General features: G+C 34.6%; 1 protein-coding gene across 2 annotated transcripts in view; it reads left to right on the forward strand.

The window, feature by feature from the left end:
• Positions 1-23,834, forward strand: part of Ccdc152 (coiled-coil domain containing 152) — a 41,857-nt gene that overhangs the window by 11,547 nt on the left and 6,476 nt on the right. For both annotated transcript variants that reach the window (XM_046468281.2, XM_058570736.1), the window contains exons 4-5: positions 3,364-3,428; positions 7,219-7,321. In XM_046468281.2, the coding sequence (XP_046324237.1) occupies positions 3,364-3,428; positions 7,219-7,321 (168 nt within the window). The remainder of the gene's footprint in view (positions 1-3,363; positions 3,429-7,218; positions 7,322-23,834) is intronic.

A 23,834-nucleotide genomic window follows, 5' to 3' on the forward strand; every position in this document is an offset into this window, starting at 1 on the left:
AAAATACTTTCCTAAATGATTATGAAATAAGAAATGCTATACTGGAGCTGGGGTTGTGGCTCAGCAGTAGAGCACTGACCTAGCACGTGCAAGGCACTGGGTTCAATCCTCAGCACCACATAAAAAAAAAAAAATGAATAAAATAAAGGTGTTGTGTCCAACTACAACTAGGGAAAATAGTTTTTTAAAAAAAGAAAAGAAATGCTATGCTAAACAGAACAATTCAGTCATATTCTGACAAAGACATCCAGAAATGTTTTCTAATTGATCACATGAGTTCTTTTATTACTTTCAAATGTTTGTAAGTACACAGTTGTTCCTCCATATCCATTGATGAATGATTTCAGGATCCTTGTAGATACCAAAAGTATGTGAATGCTCTGGTTCTTTATATAGAAATAGCATAGTATTGCATACAACCTATTTTTATCCCCAGTACTTTAAATCATCTCTAGATTGTAATATCTAACACAGTGTAAAGTGTTATATAGTTATACTGCATTATTTTGGGAATAATGATAAGAAATATCTATGCATATTCAGTACAGACACAATTTTGGTTTTTAACACTTTTGGTCCATATTTGGTTGAATCTACGGGGAGCCCATAGATACAGAAGGCCAATTATTTCCTCTCAGTGCCACTCTTGTTTTTTAATAACCAATTTTGAAGGGTGAATATTTATTAGTTTAACCATGAATGGTCTATTCAAACTACTGTGATAGCTTGCCATTTGATATTTTGTCATAAGACTAAGACTATATTAGTGCAGGTGAAACCAACACAGTTTATTCTATACTTAATAGTTACATTAACCCAATAGGCCTAACATTCACAAAACAGAGTGACCAAGTGTTTATACTGTTCTGTTTCCACTATGCAATGACAGATTTTCCTTTACTATATCAGATATTAAACTAAATTCCTTAAAGGCATCTTCCAACATAAAATCAGGTCAAATAAGCATTTCTTATCATAGACCTCAGTTTTTATCCTCAAAGGAAGTACTTATATATGTAAATATGGTAAAATAATGATCTTATATGTCATTTTTTTACTTTGTCATGTTATTTCTTTTTTGTTCTTGTAATTTTTAAATTTATTTTAAATTTATTTAAGAAATACTATTAGTTCTTACTCTCCCCGCATTTTTTTCCTTTAAAATGGGACAGTTCATGCCATTATCTTAATGCTGAAGACTCTGAACAACTTTTCTTCATGACAGAAATATGACACCCAGCTATGTTAAATAAATGTGAAAATTCATAACCTTTTCCAGCCTCTTATTCTAGGAATCAGATGGCATTTAACTTTTCTCAGGATTTTGTTCTATTTAAGTTGATTTGTTTGAAGTTCTGTGAAATCAATTTTGAATATATTAAATGTTTCTTTGTTTTGTTTGGTTGGTTTGCTTTTGGGGGGGTCTTGTTGTTGGTGTTTTTGTTTTGGTTTGGTTTTGCAGTGTTATTGTTTTGGTTACCAGGAGCACTTAACCACTGGGCAACATCCCCAGCCCTTTTTATGTTTTACTTTGAGTCAGGGTCTTGCTAAGTTGCTTAGGGCCTCATAAAATTGCTGAGGCTGGCTTTAACTTATGATCCTCTTGCCTCGCCTCCTGAGTCACTGGGGTATAGTCGTGCACCACCGCACCTGGCTAAATGTTGTTTCTTTTTGTAAAAAGATATCAAATACTGATCACTAGTCAAGCATACCATCTTTTCAAAGATATAGTGATACAGGGGTTTTTCCTAATTTTATTGGGATAAAGTGGACAATTAAAAATTGTATATATTTAAAGTATACAACTTGAAGATTTGACATATAATATTATGTCAAGTTATTTTTTATTTTTGATTTGTGGTACTGGGGATCAACCCAGGGCTCCCATGCTGATAAACCAAACTTTACCACTAAGCTACATCTCCAACACCTGATTTATTTCTTTTTTAAGTTTGAATAATATCCTATTAAATATCACATTTTTAAAGTCCATTCATTTATTGTCAGACATTTATGTTATTTTTATTTGTGGCTGTTGTGAATAATACTGAAATAAATATGAAAGTATAAATATCTCTTTGGTATACTTACTTCATTTTATTTTAATATATACCCAGAAGAAAGATTGCTATATCATATGGTAGTACTATTTTTAATATTTTTAGGAACCACCATACTGTTTTTCATAATGGCTGTACCAATTTACCATCTCTATGTAAAATTCCCTTTTCTTCACATTCCTGCCAACACTTGTTTGCTATCTTTCATCTTTCTGGTAATAGCCACTCTAACAGGTATAAAGTTAATTAGATAATTTTTCACATCTCTCTGTTTCTTGCTTCTAAATCCCAAGAGATAGACCCAGAAAAAAGATAGAAAAAGCAATTAAAAGGCAAACTAAGACTCCTTTATCACTTCCATGAGTCCTTCTAGACAGTGATAAGGGTCATAAAAATTTTCAATCAAATAGGAAATTTGAATTTTAAATTATCTGAATGCTCAGTGATCAGAATTAGCTAGAGTGTTTTAATCTGTCCAGAAAGTCATTAGCTATTAGGTATTATTTTCAGTTATCCAAATCAGAAGCCTAAAAGGTAAAAATTCTCCCTTTCGCTTTGTCTACTCTATCCAAAGTCACCGAATTCCCTAGTAATTCTACCATCTAAATAGTCCTTCTCATTGCCCCTATTTTTCTGTACTAACCCCTAACCTAATTTAGGTTTCCCATATATTATCTACATTGCCAGATAATTTTTTAGCATGCAACTATAATTATTTCAATTCTTCAATGTTCAAAATTTTATAATGAATTCTATGATAATACACCAAAAGGCATTCATAGAGTTATGTCCACCTCGTTGATATTTCCTGACCTATATAGCACCTTCTTCTCACACTTTGTACTTAAACAATCCTGTACTTCAATTGTGTTTTTCTAAGCATGCTGGGCTCTCTCTCAAGTCCATTGTCTCCTGCTCAGTGTTCTATGTCTAGAATGCCCTTCCATAGCAGGAAATAAGCCTTACCACTTAAATCTCATCTTAGGTGGTTCATTTTCTCCAAAACCTTCCTTACTTCAAGCTGATTGATATAAGTCTTTCTTCCACAGGTCCTCACAGTATTTGAGACTCAATGCTATTGTAAGAACAGTAGTCATAGTATGTGGTAACTATTTATACATCTCTCTCACCATTAGTGTATAAGCTCTGTGAAGAGCAAGACACTCTTCTATATTCCTAGTATCTAGTACAGTAATAGATACATATTTGTTGAATACATATGTGAATGGAAACTAAAATATTAAGCATATTGCATATTAATTAAAAATTGCTATATATTAGGATATTATTTATTTTTATACAGGTGAGAATGAACAATTAAAAAGAAATGCTGACCTTATAAAAGAGAAGTTAAAATCTCATGAACTGGTGAGTTTATATATAATTGCATTAAATCAAGTCCTTATGGAGCATTTGTTTATTTAAATTAGAAAAAGAGATTACTTTATTAATAAACCAGCCAAAAATTTGTGCATATGTGTATATGACATAGGTATACGTATTTTACTTGCCAAAATCTTTAATAAATGAAAACTTCTTTTAAAAATAATGTGTTTTGAGAATTCTAGTCTTTTTATAAAGTAGAATATACTAATATAGCATTCATATTACTTTTTATTTGTACCCAAAAGAGCCTGTTATTTGCTATACATTTTTCAATTTTGTTAATGGAATCTTTAGAATATACTCTATTAACATTTTTAAAGTTTTCCATTATAAAGTAAGTAAGTCTGTTCTCCTTGGGTAATCATTACAACATTCAAATAAGGGCTGCATTTTATGTGAATTACAAATTAATTCTCTCCCAAGGGCTACCATACCCTCTGCTATACTTCCTTCTCTCCTACAGGAACAATCTAGTGATGGCAATTGCAGAACATGTAATATAGTACTTAAAAAACATAAAACGTGTTTAATTGTTTAATATATGTCAGTTGTTATTCCTCTTCCTTCAGGGAAATTTATTATGTTAACTTTCTCATCTCCAAGAGCAAATATATTAAATTCTGGAGGATTTTAGATCTCTAAAATTCAAGTTGGATCTGAAGCAGGGTTCAGTTTGAAAGATCGTCTCTAAACTCAGTCTCATGTGAGAAGAAGAAACCAAGCTAGCTCTAGAAACTGCTCAAGACTTCTGAGTAAAACCAGTAAATAAAAAGCATTCTCACTATGCTCTTGGAAAATTTAGCTTTTCATCACCAACTTTGAGATAGTTTAAGTATCTCTGGGCTGTCTAATGTTTCTCCTGCCTCCCTCTTCCCTCCTTCTTTTATTTTTGCTTGATCCCTTTCATATCTTGACTCTAGAGCTCAAAATAGACGGGGACGTCAGACTGTAATTACAACAGGAAGAAAAGGGGAGAGGACCTTGCCTCCTTTTCCTTCTAAAACTTTAAGTTCTAGAAAAATGCTTTATCTTGAATACTACAGGAATTTTTGCAGAGAGCTGGAAACTAATGAGAATACACCACAACACAAGATTTTGGATTTCTTAATTATCTGCTGTCCAAAGCAAGCTAAAAAATAAATAAATAAATAAAATGACCTCCATCCCATGAGGATTCACTAGTACAAAACCTTTAGGGGCACATTAATAACTCAGAGATAACCATTCCCTAGAAACACACTCTGGGGGTACTTCATGGCAATATTTTTGAGATTGGGAAGATTTTTGTAATTTACATACAGAAAATCCTTAAAACAAGAAAGCAACTAGAGATTATTTGGGGGGATGTAAAGTTCCCAGAAACAAATGAGAAAAAAAAATCAATAAATTATAATTTATTTGGGCTTGGTAAAAAAAAAAGAAGGAATGAGACAAGCTAAAATGAGGGAGAAGAACCTACTGAAATATAGCCCAGATTATCCCAGAAATGTGGCTTTCTTTTTGCCTGAAAGATGGAGTGAAAAACTGTCTTACCAAATTAATGGATGCATTCCACTTTAGTGGCAGTGTATTCAGATGGCAAAGTCAGTGGGAATGGAAAGGAACACAGAATTTTTTTTTGTGGTTTTTCAGGGCAGAAATGACTTAGTGCAATCAGTGTAGTTTATAAAATCCACTCTAGCTTTTCTAGTTGCTCATCTAGAAATCTAGATATATGTATATAAAAGTGGTACTTTGTGAGATTCATCCCTATATTCACCTGCCCAGCTTTAATCAGAGCCAAGAAGTTGAGTAGGTTTGGCCATTTCTGTAATTTGCATGGTAGGTTAAGTAACACAAACAGCAATCTAGACTATGTCTCTTAAATGAAAGTAATATAGAAGAATGTATGTCTATTTTTAATTACAGACACACAATTTAGTACACCTTTTTGTGATGATGTTGTTGTTTAGTTTTACTTTCTCAATACCATTGAATGTCTATTAATAGCTATGAATCCTTTCTGGGGAAAATGCTCAAAGGCAAACGTGCTTTGTGTTCATGTGTGTGTGTGCGCGCACACACACACACACACGCAGAAATTTGGCATGAAATTTCAGAAAATTGATGGACTCTGAAAGCTGGGTCTAGTTAAGAGATCTGTCCTACATAATGCTTACTGGGATTTGCCTTTATTCAGCAAATAAATATCAAGATATAGATAGATGGGCTGGGGATATAGCTCAGTTGGTAGAGTGCTTGCCTTGCATGCACAAGGCCCTGGTTTCAATCTCCAGCACCACGCGCCCCCCCCCCACCCCCAAAAAAAAGATAGATAGATTCATGCAAGGAGTTGGGAATACAATGGTGAATCTCAGTGTCCGATTTTATGATGTTTAGAGACTTTTCTTGACTTTTTGCCTCTATTGTCTTTTTTCAACTATCCTACTTAATTTTTGTTATTTTTTGCTTTCCTTTTTTCTTGCCTACATCTTAGGCCTGTCCCTTGTTTCTTCCCCCACCCCCCCTGTACTGGGAATTGAACTCAGGGAGACTCAACCACATCCCCAGCCCTATTTTGTATTTTATTTAGAGACAGGGTCTCACTGAGTTGCTTAGCACCTCACTGTTGCTGAGACTGGCTTTGAACCCGCTATCCTACTGGTCTCAGCCTCCCAAGCTGCTGGGATTACAGGTGTGTGCCACCACACCCAGCCCTTGTTTCTTTATATAGGACAATACACCTGGAAAATTGTTAAATTCATTTTGGGGAATTTTCTCCCAAAATGTACTCTTTGCTCTACTCCTTGTTATAATAATAAATTACCCCTATGTTTCTGTGACCTAAGAAGCCAATCTCCATAGCCATTGGGGAATTTTCAAATCTCAAATCCATCTTTCTCTGGATACTTTCTCACAAAGTTAATGCTTATCATGGGTTTTTAATCTTTTCTGGAAATTAGAAATGTTTATATAATTTTCAGAAATAGAAGTTCAGTCCAGACCCTATATTAGAGTAAATTTACAATCTATCAGACAGTACCTTCTGTTAATTCTAAAGTTTAGCTCTGGATTATAGTGGACATATATTTTATTTAATATTGTAGTGCCATTTAATCATACAGTTAAGTCAGTTATTTTGAGCATACATGATATGCTAAACATAGATCAGGTGTATTCAGGAAGCAAAGATAAGACATTGTTTCTGAATGATCATCATCTTCTTGGGTCAGATACTGATGTTTATTGTAGTACTTATAGAAGCAGAGAGTACAGTGGTGGTTAACAGGGGCTTTGAGTGTTGGGGGAGGAATGCTAAAGAGTAAGCTATGACTGGGTAGCTGCTGGTCAAAGGATACAAGATTTTGGTTCAATAGATATATTGTACAGCATGGTGATTGTAGTTAGTAACAATGTATTATATACAAGAGAGTAGATTTCAAATGTTCTTGCCACAAAAAATATGAGGTTATGTGTATATATATATATATATATATATATATATGTATATATATATATATGCTTGATTTTGTCATTTCACCATGAGCATATATATAAAAACAACAGGTCATACACTGTATATAATTTTTGTCAATTAAAAAATTAAAATGCATACACATGAAGAAATTGGTCTGTCTCACAGCTAATTATTCAAACAGTGGACAATATTTTTCCATTCTGGATATGACTACATATCAAAATAAATATGAACTAAAAGTTGCTGTTTTCCAGTTAATCAAAAGTTATGCATACATATTTAGATTGAAAAATGAATAAATATTTTAATCTCTAGGAATATAAGAATAATATTGCTAAACTTGTGAATGAAATGAAAATCAAAGGGAAGGAACATAAGATAGAAATAAGCAAACTTTATCAGGATATGCAGAAAAAAGGTAAGTTTATTTTTTATTTACTTGTTTATTTATTTATTTTTGCATTACAATTCTTAATACACCATTATACAATAATTTATCATATCTCTGATTATATATGAGGTATGTTGACACCAAATTCATATCTTCATACATGTATTTTGTATAATGATGAGGATCTCCTTTCACCATCCATGCTATTCCCCTTCTCCCTCCCTTTCCTTCCCACCCCTATTCCCTATCTAGAGGTAATCTTCCTCCCTTGCTCTCCCTCCCAACCCCATTTTGAGTCACCCCCCTTATATCAGAGAAGACATTCGGCATTTGTTTTTTTTGGGGGGATTGGCTAACTACACTTAACATAATCTTCTCTAATGCCATCCATTTCCCTGCAAATGCCATGATCTTATTCTTTTTTATTGATGAGTAATATTCCATTGTGTATAAATGCCACATTTTTTTATCCATTCATCCATTGAAGGACATCTAGGTTGGCTCCATAGTTTAGCTATTGTGAATTGTGCTGCTATAAACATTGATGTGGCTGTGTCCCTGTAATATGCTGGTTTTAGGTCCTTTGGGTGTAGTCCGAGAAGAGGAATAGCTGGGTCAAATGGAGGTTCCATTCCCAGTTTTCCAAGGAATCTCCATACTGCTTTCCAAATTGGCTGCACCAATTTGCAGTCACACCAGCAGTGTATGAGTGTACCTTTTTCCCCCGCATCCTCGCCAGCACTTGTTGTTATTTGTCTACATAATGGCTGCCACTCTTACTGGAGTGAGATGGTATATCTTAGAGTAGTTTTAATTTGCATTTCTCTGATTGCTAGAGATTATGAGCATTTTTTCTTATATTTGTTGAATAATTGTATATCCTCTTCTGAGAAGTGTCTGTTCAGGTCCTTGGCCTATTTATTGATTGGATTATTTGGTTTTTTGGTCCTTATAGGTAAGTTTATTTTTAATTTAGTGAATTCTAAAGTACCATAAAATAGGTGCATGTATTTTTTTTCAGTAATAGCCACTATTCTTGAATGAATATGGTCTTGGTGCATTTTAATTTAAGTTTCCTATCATTCTATACATTTATGTGATATAATATTTAAAAATTTCATTCATAGTGTTTGCACTTACATTATCTAATGTGAGTGATCTTATATAGTTAGTATAAGTATATAAGTAATAATGTATTTATAAATTCAACATATTGAATATAATTTTACTAATGAAATTTTCTTCAGTGTTTTGCAAGTCTTATACACTTATGTTGAGGGTTAATTGGTTTAACATGGCTATTAAAAAAATCTTCCTTAATGGGCATATTTTTATGCACATTGTATACAAAAATTAATTGAAATGAATATAAAATCAATACCATGAAACTGATAGAAGAAAGCATGAGAATATCTTTGTAAATTATGCCTTTGAATTAAGCATAATTTTTTGGAAGGAAACAAAAAGAACACTAAAGGATTATGCACAATATTAAACTTATTTGGCTGCCCATCTATTAACTATCTCTACAACTCTCCATGATCAAGTCTTTTTGGTTGCTCTCTGACCCTCCTAGTCATTGTGGTAATTGTGGCTTCCTGGCTTTTCATGGTTAAAATCTGGCTTCTATTACTTTGTAATGGAAAAAGACACCATGGAAACTAATGATCTTTTTTTTTTTTTTGCTACTGAAATTTTATTAAAATCCAATTACTTATTTTAATTCAAGAAAATAGTAATATAATTATAATGGCAAAATTTGTATAGAGCTCAATATTTTCCACCACTGTTCTAAGTGCTTTCTAGTCAAATAATGGAATTTATTAGGTACACAAAAGAAGTCAGTGAGAATTAGCTGAATTATGTGTTATAATGGCTTCCTTGTATGACCATCTCTTCTACTGTCAAACCTAGCTTACAGAGAAAATAAATATTGAACTTTTGATGATGCTAATTTGCTTCTCACCAACACATTTCTGGTAGCTTTGGTTAATAGTTATCTTCTGGATCCTCCTAAAGAACATAATCCTTTGGTTAGTTCTGGCTTCACCTGGTATATCCATTCCAGCATGGCAACTTTCATTTTTTATTAATGCACATTAGTTATTTGGAATAATAGTTTTATTATGGCATATAGCACATTTTAATCATTTCCATGCCTTTATTGTCTCCTCTTTACCCACCTCTTCCCTGCCCCCTGTTCCTTTCCTTTTTTTAAATAGTCTCCTTTCTACTTCGATGTCATCTTCCCCACCCCATCCCAGATTCCACATATGAGAGAAAACTTTCAATATTTGTCTTCCTGAGTTTGGCTTATTTCACTTAGCATGTTTATATCTAGTTCCATCCATTTTACTGAAATTGACATGACTTATTCTTCATTATAACTGAATAATACTTCATTGTGTGCATATGTGCCACATTTGTAAAATCTGTTCATCAGTTAACCAGCACCTAGACTAATCTTATAACTTGGCTATTTGTGAACTGTGCCACAGTAAATGAAGGTATGCAGGTAATTCTATAGTATTTGGACTTTAATTCCTTCAGGTATACACTGAATAGTAGTGTATCCAGATCATGCAGAACTTCTATTTTTAGCTTTTTGAGGAAGCTCCATACTGATTTGTATAGCAGCTTTACTAATTTATATTCCCACCAACAGTATATGAGGGATTTCCCCCACATTCTTGGAAGCATTTATTGTTTTGTTTTTGTTTGTATTCTTGAAGATAGTAATTCTGAGCCGGGTGAGATGGACTCTCAGTGTACTTTTGATTTGCATTTCCCTAATGTCTAAAGATGCTGAACATTTTTATAAAATATTTTTTTATAAAATTACTGGCCACTTTTACTTCTTCTTTTGAGAAGTGTCTGCTCAATTCATTTACCTGTCTGTTGATTGGGTTATTTCCTTTTTTTTTTTTCTTTTTTGGTATTAACTTTTTTGAGACCTTTATATACTCTGGATATTAGTCCTCTGTCAGAAGATTAAGAAAGAGTCTTCTTCCATTATGTAACCTGTCTCTTCACTCTATTGTTTCCTTTATTGTGCAAAAAGCTTTTTAATTGATGCAATTCCATTTGTCAATTCTTGCTATTATTTTCTGAGCTATTTGAAGTCTTATTCAGGACATGTTGACTGTGCCTGCATCTTAGAGAGTTCCCCCGTATTTTCTTCTAGTATTTTCAAAGTTTCAAGTCTTATACTCAAATCTTTGATCTGTTTTGAATTAGTTTTTGTACAGAGTGAAAGTTAGGGGTCTAGTCTCAATCTTCTACTATGAAGATCCAGTTTTCCCAGTACCATTTGTTAAAAAAGTTGTCTTCTCCAATGTATGTTTTTGGCACTTTTATCAAGAACCAGAAGACTGTAGCTGTGTGAGTTCAATTCTATGTCCTCTGTTCTATTCCATTGATCTACATGTTTGTTTTTAAGCCAATACCATGCTGTTTTTGTTATAATGGCTTTGTAATATATTGATATCTGGTATTGTGATACCACTTGTTGCTCAGGATGGCTTTAGCTACTCTGAGTCTTTTATTCTTCCATAAGAATTTTTACAGTTTTGTTTTCACGTTCTGTGAAAATGGAATTGGCATTTTGATGGGGATTGCATTTAATCTGTAGTTGTCTTTCAGTATTATACACATATTAACAGTATTCACTTTTCTAATCCATGAAGATGAGGGATTGCTTCATCTTCTGGTGTCTTCTTCAATTTCTTTTTACAGTGCTCTGTAAATTTCATTGTAGATATCTTTCACCTTCTTGGCTAGGTTTATTCCTGAGTATTATTTTAACCTATTGTGAGTGGAACTGTTTCTCTAATTTCTTTCTCAGTATTTGTTATTGATGTACAGAAAATCTATTGATTTTTGTACATTTTGTATCTGCCACTTTGCTGAATTTGTTTATCAGATCTAAAAGTCTTCTGGTCAAGATTTTTAGGGTTTTCTAAATTTAGGACTATAAAATCTGCAAATAGGAATAACTTGACTTCCTTTTTCCTGTTTGTAATCCTTGCGTTCATGAAATGAAATCAACTCAATCATGGTGTGTTATCTTTTAGTATGTCATTGAATTCAATTAGCAAGTATTTTATGGAGGATTTTTGCATCTATGTCTATCATTGGTCATTAATGTTCTTTGTTGATGTTCAGTCATCATCTAGTTATGATTTCATTTTGATACTTGCTTCATAGAATGAGTTTGGAAGCATTCCTTCACTTTGTGTTTCATAGAATAGTTTGAGGAGCTTTGATATTAATTTTTCCTGAAAGTTCTGCTAAAATTTGTCAGTGAATCCATCTGGATCTTTGTTGGGAGACTACTTATAACTGCTTCAATCTCATTGTTATTGGTCTCTTAGGAATTTTATATTCTCTTGGTTCAATTCTGGTAGGTTGAATATTTTTATAAATTTATCCATTTCTTCTAAGCTTTCCAGTTTATTGGAATATAGTTTTTTAAAATAATCCATAATGATCCTTTGGATTTCAGTAGTATCGGTTGTAATATCATCTTTTCATCTCTAATTTTATTAATTTGGGTCTTCTCTTTCTTTTGTTTAGTTTGACTAAGAGTTTATCAATCTTGTTTATCTTTTCAAAGAACAAACTCTGTTTCATTGATTCTTTGTAATGTTCTTTTAGTCTCTATTTCATTGATTTTGACTCTGATCTTTATTATTTTTTTCCTTCTGTTGGTTTAGGTATGACTTTTTCTTGTTTTTTAAGACTTTGAGATGCATCATTATGTTTTTTATTTGCGTTCTCCTGAATTTAAAAAACAAAACAAAACTTTTTTTTAGTTATAGATGGACACAATATCTGTATTTTGTTTATTTATTTTTATGTGGTGCTGAGGATTGAACCCAGTGCCTCACATGTGTGAGGCAAACACTCCTCCACTGAGCCACAACCCCAGCCCTCATGAATTTTTTAATGTAGATACCCAAACACTGTATCATGTTATTCATTTAATTTCATTTTGATTATTTAAAAGTTTATTTTTCAGTCTCCATGTTTTTATAGTTCCTATAGTTTCTCTTGCTGTTAGTTTCAAATTTTATTCCATTATGATATGACAGGATGCAAGAAATCATTTCATCTTTTAGTATTTGTTAAGATTTGTTTTAAGGCCTAAAATATGATCTATTTTGGAGAAAGTTGTAACAGCTGCTAAAAAGAATGTGTTCTGCATTGTTGGATGAATTATTCTGTAGATGTCTGTTAAGTCCATTTGATTTATAGTGTAGTTTGACTCTTGTGTTTCTTTGTTGTTGTTGGTTGGTTGGTTTTTTTGTTTTGTTTTGTTTTTTGTTTCGGTCTGGATCACCTATCTACTTGTGAGAGTAGGGCATTAAAGTCACACACTATTATTATGGTAGAACCTATCTGTCCCTTTAGGTCCAGTACATTTGTTTTATGATTAGGTGTACAATGTTCTGTGCATATATATTTACAATAATTGTATCTTTTGGTAAACTGTTCCTTTACTAATATGTAATGACCTTCTATTGACTACTAATTTTGGATTGAAGTTTGCCTTGTCAAATATGAATACAGGTACTTTTCCTTGTTTTTATTTAATTTGCATTGAGTACCATTTTTCATCCTTTTACATTCAGTTTGTGAATGCCTTTGTGGTTCTCGTAGGTACTGCACAATTGGGTTTTGTGTTTTTAATCTAGTCCACCAGTCTTTTTCTTCTAATTGGAGAATTAAGAATTAATTTATCCAAAATAGATCATATTCAAGGCCTACTAAAACTAACAAATACCAAAAGATGAAATGATTTCTTGAATCCTTTCATATCGTTCAGATTTATTATTTTTTGAAAAAGTGTGTACTTTTCCTATCACTTTGCTATTTTTCTAATTTCTGAATTATCCCTAATTCTTATTTACTTATCTACTCTTCTAATGAGATATATACTCTTTACTGTGCTCTCTTAGTTGTGTTTATCTTTCTTCTGTGTGGATTATTTCTTAAAATATCTGGCTTAGTGGTCATGAATTCCTTTAGTTTATGCTTAACTTGGAAGGTCTTTATTTCTTCTTTAATTCTGAAAGATACTTTTCTGGATATAATAATCTAGGTTGTCAGGTATTTTCTTTGGGGCCTTGAAATACATCATTTCATCCTCTCCTGGCCTTGAGACCTTCTGCTGAAAAATCTGCTTATTGTTATGGGTTTGTCTTTATAAGTGATTTGGCACTTCTCTCTTGAAACTTTTAATATTCTTTATTCATTCTGAACTTTTGTCATTTTAACTACAATATGTAATTGGAAAGGTTATTTTATGTTTATGTCTATTTAGAGTTATAAATGCCTCCAGTACTTGAATATCCATCCATCTCATTCTTAAGACTTGAGAAATTTTTGCTGTTGTTTCACTGAATAGGTTTTCTATACCATTAAACTGAAAGAAAGGTGGTGCAGGACTAATCAAGAAGCATGTTTATTTGTCAGAAGTCTGATGGGCTGCTTTATGCAGAGAAAGAGAGAGCAGCAGCAACTCCCCCTTGAATGTTGCTTTTTATAGGCTAGAATCATGGCCATGCATTAGGGGTGGGTATAGTCCTGATGGACATAGCAAGCATCCCCTAACCTTGTGGAAGGCAAGTTTGTTTCTTGGGAACAATAACAGGCGGTTTTCCTATCTCTCAGGAGACAGAACAAGAAAACCAGTATGCCCCTTTATCTTCTCAAGGAGAGAACAGGGAAACCAGTATGTTCCCATCTCATGTGCCGGTAAGTTGTCTCCTTTCTCTCAATGAGAGAACAGGGAGAGATCAGCACATCTCCAGACCAGTAGGTTTTTATCTCAGGCTAGTTTCTATTTCATGGGAGTAAGAACAGTATTTATTAAGTCAGAGTGTGGAAAGGAAGATGGCTGCACTTACGCTAATACTAGCCTATCTCTCTACTCCTTCCTAAAGACCTATGAATCTTTAATTCGGTCTTTTACTGCTGTCTTGTAGAATTTGTATATTCTGTTCATAATTTCTTTTTTCCCCCTTTATTACTGAGTGTTCTAGTTCATCTCCCTTGTCTTCAAGCCCAGATATTCCTTCTGCTTCATCTAGTCTGTTGATGAGACTTTTGCTTTTTATTTGACTTACTGAGTTTTTCATTTCCAAAATTTCTGTCTCCTTTATTTTTTCAGAACCTGTATCTCTTTTTTGAAATGCTCTTTCATATCCTGCATTTGTCATCATTAATTTACTCCGCTATTTATTTGTATGCTTTTTAATTCATTGATCGTTTTAATGATCAATTTTTTTCAATTCCTTGTCCAGAATTTCATCCACTTCCATATCTATGGATTCAGTCACTGGGGAGTTGTGAACTTCTGGAAGCATCTTATTACCTTATTTTCTTGTGTTTTTGTGTTGAGATTTGAGCATCTGTTGGGATGGATATCTCTTCTGCTATTGTGTGAGTTTCTTTTAAGTGAGCAACTTTATCTTTACCATGTACTCTAGGCTAGGAGTATATCTCAACATCAAAGCACCTACTCAGTGTGTTCAAAGTTCTAAATTCAATCCCTAACACTGCTTTGAAAGGAGAAGATAATCACTAGTAACAGTAACAACTTGGAAGCAAACCAGATATAAGTATATAATAAAAACTTTTTAAAAGTAAGTTCTCCAACCCCAATAATCAAAGAGAAGAAATGGAGAGTAAACAATATGAAATAAAGCATTGATAAAAGCAAAGTTAATACAAAAATATGTACTAAAGGGGGAAAGGGAAGATAAAAGAAAAAAGAGAAAGGAAAAAAAGAGAAGACAAGGAAACAAAAAAGAGAAAAAATCCAGTTGAAGAATTAAGAAAGTACATAAAATTAAAGTATGAAAAACCAATAATGAAGAAAAATAAGATATCATAGAGCACAACAAAAAAAGAAAGCAAACCAAACAAACAAAAAAGACCAAAATTCCTCCTTGCCAAATATTCAAAATGGAAACACATCTTTCCTAGATTGTAATTTTGGAGGCTGGCAGGCTGGAGATGGGGGAGGTAAGGGATGCTGCTGCATTCTAACTCACCTTGTCTGCTCCAACCCAAACGGGACAAACTAGTTAGATCAATCTGTAGGCTGAGCTCCTAACCTCCTTGTGCATCAACAAGTGCTAAGGCAAAGTTGTCAACCATAGGAGTGAATCTAACTCCTGAAGCCTCTACTCTTTGTACCCAGAGACTGGGCATGACCACAGGAGCCACCTGCCAAGCATATAGACCAGTCAAATCTGTGCACCCTTGGTCCCAAGGCTCTCTGTCAGTACACTGGTACATGCCCAAGTGTCCAAACCAAGGCACTGTATCCCTTGAGTGCCTCTGAGCATAGAGGATACAACTGAGTAGTGAACAGGATATATGCTGGGATGGGGAATAACACATACTAAACATTCTACCAATCCTAGATATGGCACTCTGGGACCCAGCCCCACTCCCACAGATTTACCCACAGCTGGTCTTTCTCTGTCATCCCTTGCTAGAATATTATGTCCCATATCCCTTAAAAGTAGTACTCCCAAGTCTATTAATTCTTATTTACTCAGTCTTACTTTCCATCTTCTTTGATAAAGCACTTTGAAAATCTGTCCCGAGGGGTGCTCACATGACTTTTACCAATGCAGGCTAGCTAAGTCTTGCAAATTTTTTTGAGGTTAGTCACTTTTCTCCCTTATCAGACCAAGAAAGTTAGGCTGGGCCTTAATCCTAATTATTAGTCTATAAACTAAAAGAGAAGATAGAGTCAGCTTCCAAGACAAGCATCTATGGCATCTTTTGGCACAGGGGATGTTCCAACTCTTATTAGGAAAGAGTAGGCCAACTCTTCAAACTCTGAGGGTTTAGGGAGGTCTTCAGAAGCATCCATCCATGTGTCCTCATCATATTTTCAGGATTCCAGATATTTCCAATCACAGGAAAACTGGGTCTCAATTTCATCCCAGTAAACATTTGGCTGAACATTGAAACATCTCTAGGTAGAAGTTTAAAATTTCTATTAGATTTTCCATTGTTCAACTGTGTCTATTTTTCTGCTACTAAAGCTAAGAGCATGTTTTTAAGCTACCAAAGAATCTCTCTGACTCTTAGACTTATTTCTTAAGTCTTTACCCTCTTGTTAATGGCCCCCAGTTCCTCATTATCCCTTACTAGGATGTCAGTTTAATTTAGCAGTGTCCAGACAACGTTACTATCTGCATAGGAATTTCTATCCATCTTTCAAATCCCTGAATTTCATATCTGCAAGACATTTCCTACCCCAAGAACATTTCCTCAAGTTATTCTAATTAAATCTGTAGCAATAAAAAAAAAAAACACATCATATGCTGGAAACTATCAGTATTCCACATACTGCCAAGGTTGGCTACTTCATTGCCCACAAACTGATATGAGCCAATCTCAGAATTTCATCATGATTGTTTTCTTGTACTAGGTCAGGTACTCCAAGAAGGAACTATCAAAATGGGATTAGAAATTTAAGAGGTTTTGGGGGGTAAGGTACATATGATAAGAAATGGAGAGGGATCTGGGGAAGGCTATCAGTAGTTAATGCAGGTCTAACTCCTGTGCAGGAAGAGAGAAGAAAAGAAGATTGAATTTTTTAAAACAATGTCTACAATACATTTCTAAGAAAGTTTAGGTGAAGGCAATACAGAGTTTTTGATCCAGATTCACCTGTAAAAGAATTCTACATCTCCCAGGGATTTTCTCACCTTAGTATCCTTTTCACATCCTGTGACTACAGTCACAACCCATGGAAGGATGGCTTTAGCTCAAATGTAGTAATGGATTTTAAAATGCAGGAACAGGGGCAAGTGATAGATTAGGCTTTCTATGATCTAAAAGGCTCATTTTCTTGGCTGTTATATAGCATATATCATATGACCCAGCATTCCCACTTCTAAGTGAAATGAAAGCATGCATCCAGAAAGAGAAATGAAAAGCATGCATCCAGAAAGACCTGCTTGTGGATGTTTATAGCAGCTGTATTAATAATAGTTCAAAATTGGAATCAAGCAAATTTTTTAACTAGCAAATAGATTTTAAAAATCATATACATTCAATGGAATTTACTCATCAATAAAAAGAACAAACTACTGACACATTCAACAGTATAATCACTTCAAAAACATTATGATAACAAAATGGTGATATTACCAAAAGTTCTCTATAGGTTTAATGTAATGCCAATCAAAATCCCAATGGCATTTCTTGTAGAAATAGATAAAGCAATCATGAAATTCATATGGAAAAATAAAAGACCCAGAATAGCAAAAGCAATTCTAAGCAGGAAGTGTGAATCAGGTGGTATAGCAATACCAGATTTCAAACTATATTACAGAGCAATAGTAACAAAAACAGCATGGTACTGGTACCAAAATAGGCGGGTGGACCAATGGTACAGAATAGAGGACACAGAGACTAATCCACAAAGCTACAACTATCTTATATTTGATAAAGTTGCTAAAAGCATGCAATGGAGGAAGGATAGCATCTTCAACAAATGGTGCTGGGAAAACTGGAAATCCATATGCAACAAAATGAAACTGAATCCCCTCCTCTCGCCATGCACAAAAGTTAACTCAAAGTGGATCAAGGAGCTTGATATCAAATCAGAGACTCTGCACCTGATAGAAGAAAAAGTTGGCTCTGATCTACATATTGTGGGGTCGGGCTCCAAATTCCTTAATAGGACACCCATAGCACAAGAGTTAATAACAAGAATCAACAAATGGGACTTACTTAAACTAAAAAGTTTTTTCTCAGCAAGAGAAACAATAAGAGAGGTAAATAGGGAGCCTACATCATGGGAACAAATTTTTACTCCTCACACTTCAGATAGAGCCCTAATATCCAGAGTATACAAAGAACTCAAAAAACTAGACAATAAGATAACAAATAACCCAATCAACAAATGGGCCAAGGACCTGAACAGACACTTCTCAGAGGAGGACATACAATCAATCAACAAGTACATGAAAAAATGCTCACCATCTCTAGCAGTCAGAGAAATGCAAATCAAAACCACCCTAAGATACTATCTCACTCCAGTAAGATTGGCAGCCATTATGAAGTCAAACAACAACAAGTGCTGGCGAGGATGTGGGGAAAAGGGTACTCTTGTACATTGCTGGTGGGACTGCAAACTGGTGCGGCCAATTTGGAAAGCAGTATGGAGATTCCTGGGAAAGCTGGGAATGGAACCACCATTTGACCCAGCTATTGCCCTTCTCAGACTATTCCCTGAAGACCTTAAAAGAGTGTACTACAGGGATACTGCCACATCGATGTTCATAGCAGCACAATTCACAATTGCTAGACTGTGGAACCAACCCAGATGCCCTTCAGTAGATGAATGGATAAAAAAAATGTGGCATTTATACACCGTGGAGTATTACGCAGCACTAAAAAATGACAAAATCATGGAATTTGCAGGGAAATGGATGGCACTAGAGCAGGTTATGCTTAGTGAAGCTAGCCAATCCCTAAAAAAACAAATACCAAATGTCTTCTTTGATATAATGAGAGCAACTAAGAACAGAGCAGGGAGGAAGAGCAGGAAGAAAAGATTAACATTAAACAGAGACATGAGGTGGGAGGGAAAGGGAGAGAAAAGGGAAATTGCATGGTAATGGAGGGAGACCCTCATTGTTATACAAAATTACATATAAGAGGTTGTGAGGGGAATGGGAAAATAAACAAGGAGAGAAATGAATTACAGTAGATGGGGTAGAGAGAGAAGATGGGAGGGGAGGGGAGGGGGGATAGTAGAGGATAGGAAAGGTAGCAGAATACAACAGCTACTAATAGGGCATTATGTAAAAATGTGGATGTGTAACCGATGTGATTCTGCAATCTGTATTTGGGGTAAAATTGGGAGTTCATAACCAACTTGAATCTAATGTATGAAATATGATATGTCAAGAGCTTTGTAATGTTTTGAACAACCAATTAAAAAAACATTATGATAAATGAAAGAAGAAAAACTGAAAAAGCTACATACTCTGTGATTCTGTTTCTATGACATTCTGAAAAAAGGAACAATTCAGATCAATGTTTTATAGTATGTTGGCAAATAAATGAATTGCAGACAGGTACAAAGACTCTTTGAAATTATAGAAGAATTCTATTTCTTGACTGTAATGGATTAGATTACAATATATTCTTGTTAAAACTCATCAATCTGTATACATGAAAAATGGATTTTGCTATATATGAATTATATTTCAGTAAACTTGATTTTAAAAATAAAATAACCCAAACAAGGTCAATTATAAAAAGTTTTAAAGGATATTAGTCTAGATCCAATTATGATCCAGAAACAGCATTACTAATCATGGAGTTTATAACAACTCTGATAATATAATCACTGGATTTAAAGGAATCAATTGATGGATAAATGGAAACTCTAATGAAATATATGGAAATGTACTACAAACGCAATTACTGAAAATGGAATTTCAGTGTAAGGATTTAGTACCCAGTTAATAAAACTAAGGATAGAATTAGTAAACTGAAAGATAGATGACAAGAAAAAATATCTAGTCTGAGGAAGGGGAAGTCAAGAAGCTGATATATATAAATATGTGTGTGTGTATAAATTTATATATATATATATATGACATATATATGTCATGTATACGACACATATGTTTATAAGAATATGAGACTCTTATGCTTCCAATATGAGGTGCCCCCCAAAATCTCATGTGTGAGACAATACAAGAAGGTTTAGAAGAGAAATGATTGGGTTATGAGAGTCTTAACCCAGTTAATTAATACCCTGATGGGATTAACTAAGTGGTGACTGAAGGTGGGAAGGGTGTGGCTGGAGGTGGGTCACTGAGGATGTGCCTTTGAGGTATATTGTATCTAATAAGTAGAGTCAATCTCTGCCTTCTGATCATCATGTGCGCTGCTTCCCCCCTGGCTTGAGTACATCCCAGGAATTGGCAAGATATCATCCACCCCACACTCAAGTAAGTAAAAGTAAAAATTCTCTTGAGAAGAGACCAGTGGGTACCCTTCTTGCATAAGAGGACCTAGGAAGTTTTTTTCAACAAGCTTAGCTAACGAAGAACTTAGAGGCTGCTGCAGCCAGGGTCTCTGAAGGCTTGGTTACTACTCAAGATGACAGCAGGCCTTGGCATCCACCACATGGTACTGGTTCTGCAGGAATGCAGGATGCTGGAGTTACTTCAGTAAACTTGACTTTAAAAATAACCCAAACAAGGTCAATTATAAAAAGGTCATGGAGGCTTTTGCCAAGATTTCAAAGAAAGGCTTGGGAGGCCAGGCAAAGTACAGCAGAGTTGGAGTCCCTGTAGTCACCCCTTGAGAGGGCAAAACATGGAGATGTGAAGAGGAGCCAAAGCTGCAGTGGAGACCCCCAAGATTAAGAAATGCCAGTTCTGTGGAATGTCCACTGGGGAAGGCTGCAGGAATCAATCTGAGACAAGCCAATAGAAAGGCCATTTGAGTTGCAATCAACAAAGCCAAAGGGGCAGAGCTACACAAGCCTTTTGGACTGAATATCACCATGCCATGTGTTCCAGATGCCAGATGTGAAGCTACAGGTCTTGTTTTCTCAGCTGGATTTCAGTCTTCCTTTGTTCTCATCCCTTCTTTCTATGCCCTTATTTTTGTGAATGGAAGTGTTTGTTCTCTACCTTTATATATTGCATACATGTAAATCACTTTTGATTTTTACAGGCACTCACAATGCAAGGTTACCCTGAGTATCAGAGGAGCCTTTGGACATGAACTTTTGGGCAATCTTGAACTGTTGAGACTATGGGGATTCTTGGAAATAAACAAAATGTATTTGCATTGTGAGATGGTCATGAGCTTTTAGGGCCAGTGTGGAATGTTATGGTTTGGATGTGAGGTACCCTCCAAAAACTCATGTGTGAGACAATGCAAAAAGGTTTAGAAGAGAAATAATTTGGTTATGAGAATCTTAACCCAATCAATTAATTAATCCCTTAATGGGATTAATTGAGTGGCAATTTAAGGCAGGTAGTTTGTGGCTAGAGGTGGGTCGTTGGGGGCATGGCTTTGGGGTATATATTTTATATCTGGCGAGTGGAGTCTCTCTCTCTCTCTGCCTACTGATCATCATGTGAGCTGCTTCCCTCTGCTATACTGTTTGGCCCCAAGGAATGGACCTGGCCTTCTGTGGACTGAGACCTCTGAAACCGTGAGCCTTCAAGAAAACGTTCCTTCTCTTAAAATTGTTCTTGTCTTTAGGGTTCTGTAGTTTTCATTGTATAAATCTTTCACCTCTTTTGTTAGGTTGATTCCCAAGTATTTTTTTTTTTTTTTAGGATATTGTGAATGGGGTGGTTGTCCTCATTTCCATTTCAGAGGCTTTGTCGCTGATATACAGGAATGCCTTTGATTTATGCGTGTTGATTTTATATCCTGTCACTTTGCTGAATTCATTTACTAGCTCTAGAAGTTTCTTTGTAGAACCTTTTGGGTCTGCTAGGTATAGGATCATGTCATCTGCAAATAGTGCCAATTTAAGTTCTTCTTTTCCTATCTTTATGCCTTTAATTTCTTTCGTCTGTCTAATTGCTCTGGCCAGTGTTTCAAGAACTATGTTGAATAGAAGTGGTGAGAGAGGGCATCCCTGTCTTGTTCCAGAGTTTAGAGGGAATGCCTTCAATTTTTCTCCGTTTAGAATGATGCTAGCCTGAGGCTTAGCATAGATAGCTTTTACAATATTGAGGTATGTTCCTGTTATCCCTAGTTTTTCTAGTGTTTTGAACATAAAGGGATGCTGTACTTTGTCGAATGCTTTTTCTGCATCTATCGAGATGATCATGTGGTTCTTATCTTTAAGTCTATTGATGTGGTGAATAACATTTATTGATTTCCGTATATTGAACTAGCCTTGCATCCCCGGGATGAATCCTACTTGATCATGGTGCACAATTTTTTTGATATGTTTTTGTATCCGAGTGGCCAGAATTTTATTGAGGATTTTTGCATCTATGTTCATTAGAGATATTGGTCTGTAGTTTTATTTCTTTGAAGTGTCTTTGTCTGTTCGGAATCAGGGTGATGTTGGCCTCGTAGAATAAATTTGGAAGAGCTTCCTCTTTTTCTATTTCCTGAAATAACTTGAAAAGTATTGGTATTAGTTCTTCTTTAAAGGTTTTGTAAAACTCTACTGTATACCCATCCAGTCCTGCGCTTTTCTTGGTTGGTAGTCTTTTGATGGCTTCTTCTATTTCTTCCATTGATATTGGTCTGTTTAAGTTGTGTGTATCCTCCTGACCCAATCTGGGCAAATCATATGACTTAAGAAATTTATCGATGTCTTCACTATCTTCCATTTTATTGGAATATAGGGTTTCAAAATAATTTCTAATTATCTTCTGTATTTCTGTAGTGTCTGTTGTGATATTGCCTTTTTCATCCCGTATGCTATTAATTTGAATTCTCTCTCTTCTTCTCTTCGTTATCATGGCTAAGGGTCTGTCGATCTTATTTATTTTTTCAAAGAACCAACTTTTAGTTTTGTCAATTTTTTCAGTTGTTTCTTTTGTTTCAATTTCATTGATTTCAGCTCTGATTTTAATTATTTCTTGCCTTCTGCTACATTTGCTGTTGTTTTGCTCTTCTTTTTCTAGGGTTTTGAGATGAAGTGTGAGATCATTTATTTGTTGTTTTTTTCTTTTTTTGAAGAATGAACTCCAGGCAATGAATTTCCCTCTTAAAACTGCTTTCATTGTGTCCCATCGAGTATGTTAGTCACAGCAGTGAAAAAGCTGACTAAAACAGAGATGACTAAAACTAGCAATAAAGTCTATGGAGAGGTAGTAAAGTATGTAGGACTAGTGGTAAAGTCTATGGAAAGACCTGCCCACAGGATGTGAAGGTGATTTTGCTGTGACATCTGTCCCCGCACTGATTTCCAGGGTTAACTTGGCAGGTCTCCCCTTCCTCTTTCATTGCTCCATGTGCATCCCTCCTGAAGCTGTATACTCATTCAAAGAGGAGGACCTTCCCTAATAGAGGAGGACTGTTCTTCAGTCAAGGGTTTATAAGTATCTGTACTCCCCTGCTAGAACCTCCAAACAAGCTCTCAAGAAAGACCTGTACTCAGAAGATAACTTAGATGTGAAGTAAGAAAGAGTTAGGACAAACTGAAACTTACATCTTTCTTGAATCTCCATCAACTTTGATGACCTGGTGAAGTATAGGAAAAGATGTCGAAAAGAAATACTAAATATAAATATGAATACTTCACAATTATAAAATGTTAAATTCACAAGAAAAAATACAACAATTCTAAAGTTTTATGCACCAATTAACAGGGCTTTAAATATATCAAGCAAAAGTTAAAAGAAATAAAAGAAACATACAGATCCACAGCAATAGTGAGAGATTTGAAGGTACCTCTTTTAGTGGTAGAAAAAGTACATATAAACATGCAAAATCCATAATGGTATAGAAAGTTTAAACAACAAAATTAACTTATACCAAGTGGCATATTTAAAATGCT

Source organism: Marmota monax, unplaced genomic scaffold (assembly GCF_021218885.2).
Source record: "Marmota monax isolate L192 unplaced genomic scaffold, Marmota_monax_Labrador192_F-V1.1 WCK01_AAM20220418_F8-fsc00120, whole genome shotgun sequence".
Classification (NCBI taxonomy): domain Eukaryota; kingdom Metazoa; phylum Chordata; class Mammalia; order Rodentia; family Sciuridae; genus Marmota; species Marmota monax.